A 5,000-nucleotide genomic window follows, 5' to 3' on the forward strand; every position below is an offset into this window, starting at 1 on the left:
AAAGGTTATCCAGACGTGGGCAATGATGTGAAGGCTAGAGAAAACATTGACACGAAAGGAAGCAACATTGAACGCCAGATTCTGAGCCTTCAGTGAAGCAATGCCGTGATAGCTATGTGCAGGAAGAGTCAGATTAAAGTGCTTCGTCCTCGTGCAATTCCAAGTTAAGTTTTCCACTTTCAATCGAGGATGATTTCACATCGACAATTTTAAATTTATTTTAAGTTGTGTATTGCGTTCCATGCCATTAACATTAGATCGGTTTGAAGAAGGGAATAGTTTCTGATCAGTTTTGATTTTCGTTTCAAAAACTGTATATGATGACATTCGCTTTTCGGTAGTTTCAGTTGAAGATGGTTTCATTTCCGTTGTCATGGTTGTCACATTTTCAGAATAAGCCTTTACAGGTATGTTCTTGATCACAAGTAGCTGATGGTTTGAAGTCAGATCATATAACCGCGGGTTGAATTCCAGAAGAATTTAGTGAATTGACCCTATTGACACTCGGAAGAGGTGGTTTTTGTTTTTTCAGGAAGAGTTTGCTGTATCACTGCAAGCAGCAGGTTGGTTTAAATCGGTTTTCTGTATACATTGAACATTATTCAGTGTTGACACTCTTTTCGAGCTTTGCTTTAACCGGTGCCGAAGCAATCAATTTCACATTGTTGCCCTCGTCTGGATAACTTGACCTTTCACGTACAAAATAGGCTTTTCGCAATTATCACAACAGTATCCAAAGGCGAAATGATGAGAGCAAACTTTAGTGCTCAAGGTGACCTTGAAGTTTGTTCTTTGCAGTTGTTTCTCTCAAGTTGCCATTTCAAGTCTTAGGCTTTGTTGAATTGCGGAGAGTAAAATCTCATGACATTACTAGTTACCTATTTCCTGCGATAAGGTTATTTTTTGGTGAGGGTAAATGCATTTGTTTATCTTGACTTGAGGAGCTGCATTTGGGGGACGCTTTGTGATGTTAATTTCTGTATTCCAAGACACGAGTGATGTTGAAGTTGGAGAGAAGGGGAAGGGGACACTTTGTGACGCTCATTGAAATCGGCGTTCATCTAATCTCATGCATTTCTGGACATATCTAACCTTGAAGGGAGTGATCCGTTATCGGATAACTTTGAATATCCAAGCCCTAACCCTTTTCTGGCCTAGATCCTTGTTAAAAAAACTGAGAAAAATACCATTACAACTTATCTTGTTTCATATCAGCAGATAAACATAAGTGTGTCCAACCTGCCACCCTCAAACTCATACAAGTGCTTTATAGACAAGAAAGAAAGACCAACTAAGGTGTTTGATCAGGATCTATTACAGTGCAGTTCTCCTGATAAAAATGAACTTCCCAGTATATCAAGTGATACAGGTACTCTAAAGGACAGGAATTATGATTACTTTGAGAACGCCTTAAAATGCCGCAACTCATCAAATTCCCTGCACCTGCTTTGTTTAAAGCAACTCTATTACTTTAAAGTGCTACTGTGATCAAATTTTTATCCCTTGAGTTTTTTGGTTTGTCACATAGAGTACCATGAAACATTAAAAACGCTGTTTACTGTTTGGAAATATCTGCATTGGTTCCGGAGATATTAAAGTTTGAAAAATGTGTAAAATATGCAAATGAGAAGGCTCATGACGTCATTCACCCAACCCAATGGAACATCAAGAATATAAATAGAGCTATCTCGGTCAATTTGCAACAGAGACCATTGAAACTTGGTGAGCTACATGTGTAATAGTTCTGAAGGCAACACACCTACGACTGTAAAGAAATTGGTTCCCATGGCCAGGCACTCTTTTCCAGTCCCCTGCAACCTGATTTCAATATTTTGGTGATCTCAGGCTAGAAATACATTTACCAAGGCCACAAACTCGACCTAACATCTTTATATGCTGGCAGGATCATGCAGATGAGGCACCATTTGCAAATATCAAAACAGAACGCCAAAGGTGGCCTGCAAAGCCTTTAATATCAGGGAGGTCTGGAACCCAGTATGTTGCCATGATAACAAAAATGGTATGCTCATATTGTGGAACACATCTACTGGAATCTTACTGCAAAGAACCAAGAATTTCTGATACAAATTGGCTGAGATATCTTTCTCCATCATACTTGCTCAAAATTTGGTTGGGTTTATGACGTCATCACTTGGCTAATTTGCATATTAAAAAAACTTGAATATCTCCAGAACAAAAATAGATATTTGAAAATGGTAAACAGCATTCTTCTTCTCGTACAGACTACGTGTTTATGTGCCAAAATGGCTTAGATAGGGAAGATGCAAATTTCGTCATAGTAGCACTTTAACATAAGGTGGTTCAAACCAGTTTTAACACTTCCAAGTATTTAAAATTTAACTTCTTTCATCATGGCAATAAACACTTCTGGTGTGATAGACCCGGGAACAATTGTTAAAAGACTCGACAAAACATATACAATTTCATTCCTTTGGTCGTGAGAACAATCTGTTGTCAACAACGCGAAGCCTGTAACTAACGAGCCTGCGAGTGTTATCTTGTAGCGTCACAACAGTAAAAATTATGGTGCCATATGAAACAATTATAACAAGCAAAAACAGATATGAGCAACTAAAGCCAAGATATGAGCAACTAAATCCAAAATATAGGGTGTTTTTGGTAAGCTTTCCTGTTGCCAAGGTAGCTTATTACATCACAATAATGATCTTGTTTGGAAATTATCGGTGTTTCATATGGTGCCATAACACTGCTGTTACGTGATACAGTGTTAGGCTAATTCATTCTAAAGAAAGCATCTTAAGTGTTGAAAATGATTTGAGCTACCTTAGTAGTTGTTAATATTGTGAGTTGTCTGTATATAGAAACGTTTGATGTTCTCTACGAAAATCTGAGTAGCATAAACACAAGTGTAGAGCTACAGGAGAGGTGTTCAGGTCATAACCATAGAGCACAGTACAAGGAAATTGCAATGTCTAAAAAAATATTCTGACAAACACCTGTAGTCAGAATATTAAAATATGAGTAAACTAGGGAGAATGGCCATAGCATGGATTCTTTGTGATATTATTTGGCTAACAGTAATTTTAAAATGAAATACAATAATTATTGTGTTCATTTACAGGAGATGTCTTTGTTGATCTTGACTTGTTTTCCAACGAATCTAACACAGTTTTTATCAGCAGAAGGCTTGGATTCTATAGTTGTTCAGCTGCTAGAGGGTAAGTATTTAAATGCCAACATAAGTCTGCTCTTCCTTATTTGTTGTCAGTACAACACTCTAACAAAAATCACTTGGAAAAGGTAACAAGAAGATCTTTTAGCTCTTCTTATAACCGCGCTTTGAAAATTTATGTTTCTTATCACTATAGTCGCAACGTACATGTAGTGCACATTCCAAAGGAGTCCTTGTTGATGACTGTAGACACAAAATCACCAGGTCAATCTGTAGCACAACAACTGAAAACAACTACTGCACACGAACTTATTGCACCATAAGTTATAGCTGTTGTAAAATCTCCGATGATGTAATGGTCTTAATGTATCTGGAACTTTCTTTGGGATATGTATGGTTGTGAACGATACGATAATAACACTATGAACAACTTACAGCTTTCTTTATTAAAAGTGACAATTAAATTTAACTGGTTTTTTACAGGAGTAAAGGGCTAGCAAAGTAGTCACACTAGTCACATAATTCAAGAATTAAATTATCCACGGCTATCTGTACGGTGGTCATTTCCCTACCAATAAAAGTTGCAATGTCAACACATTCCATGAATCAGAGTTCCCACTAGGTTTGGAATTTTGGAGTCCTTGGGACCTCCATTTCCAGGAAACTGAGGGCCTTTTTTCTTTTTTAGGGGTCCCCACATTACTTAAGTTTTTGCGTTTGTCTGTCGGTGTGTGGGTGTGTGCGTGTGTGTTAGTGTAGTAATTACTCGTGGGAAAGAGCCGGAAAACAAGTTAATAAATTGAACTTTATTATTGGAAAGTTTGCCCTGTGTCTTTTCTTTCTAATACATGATCTAACTGACAGAGGTCTCCATGTAAACAGCAAACTTGTGGAAATAATGTGTAATTTACTACTTCTTTCTTCTCTTCATATCCTGGAACTTCTTCATTGCCCTTTCACAAACACTTTCATCATCTAATGGGGCTTTGCATGCATGAGCAATGTGTATCTTACATTCTACTGCATTTGGGCTCATTTTATTTCTTAGAGCTCCATGAATTCTGTTTTGTGCTGAAAATCCCCTTTCACAAGGCACGGAAGTAATTTGCATTGTTGGAAGACCTGTGCTAAGATTACAAATGAAGGAAGAATGTCTTCATAGGCCCCTGGCTTTGCAAGCATTTCACAAACTTCAGTGAGAGTTTTTTCTCTGTTGCCATTTAGAAAGTATTTGAACTGAACAAATGAATTTCTTGCTTCATCAGCATTGAATAGACCTTCATCATCCTCGGGAGCATATCTCTCAATGAGTCTTTCAAGACTCTCACTACCATGGTTACGAATACCAATAGCTGTGTTAGGTAATTTTGCAGGGTTAAGAACTGTATTGAGATCTTTAAGCACTTTCATATCATTCTCAGGAAATCTTTCTTCTACTTGAGCAACAATATTATCAATCATCTTATCCTTGATTCCATTGAAACGATTTTTCTGTGCCTCAGTAAAATTCTTTACTCTGGTACCTCTGTGCTCACAGTCATTAGTTTCCATGTGAGACATCAATTCTTCCAAATGATCACCAGGATTTTTTTTTCATGTCTTTTATTGCTGCCACAGTTGCTTCCAGCATTGTTTGCATCTGATCAGTGCCCTTTTGAAAGACGTTGCTACATTTGGTAATGAGTCCAAGGACATCACCAAGAAAGCAAGTAGTTGCAATAAAAACAAACGACTTTATTTTTGTAACCATCCCCCTTGCTTTGGCCGCACCTTCTCTATTTTGTTTGATGCTGCTCCATGCTCAAGGGAGAGGATTAAAAGTGTCCAGGCAGAATAAATGTCTTCC

At 37.6% G+C, this 5,000-nt stretch overlaps 1 protein-coding gene across 1 annotated transcript in view; it reads left to right on the forward strand.

Annotated features, from left to right (window-relative positions):
- LOC138001363 (plexin-A4-like) overlaps positions 1 to 5,000 on the forward strand; it is a 101,405-nt gene that overhangs the window by 36,292 nt on the left and 60,113 nt on the right. The window contains exons 7-8 of the mRNA XM_068848008.1: positions 1,216 to 1,369; positions 3,104 to 3,200. Of these exons, the coding sequence (XP_068704109.1) occupies positions 1,216 to 1,369; positions 3,104 to 3,200 (251 nt within the window). The remainder of the gene's footprint in view (positions 1 to 1,215; positions 1,370 to 3,103; positions 3,201 to 5,000) is intronic.

Source organism: Montipora foliosa, chromosome 4 (genome assembly GCF_036669935.1).
Source record: "Montipora foliosa isolate CH-2021 chromosome 4, ASM3666993v2, whole genome shotgun sequence".
NCBI lineage: Eukaryota > Metazoa > Cnidaria > Anthozoa > Scleractinia > Acroporidae > Montipora > Montipora foliosa.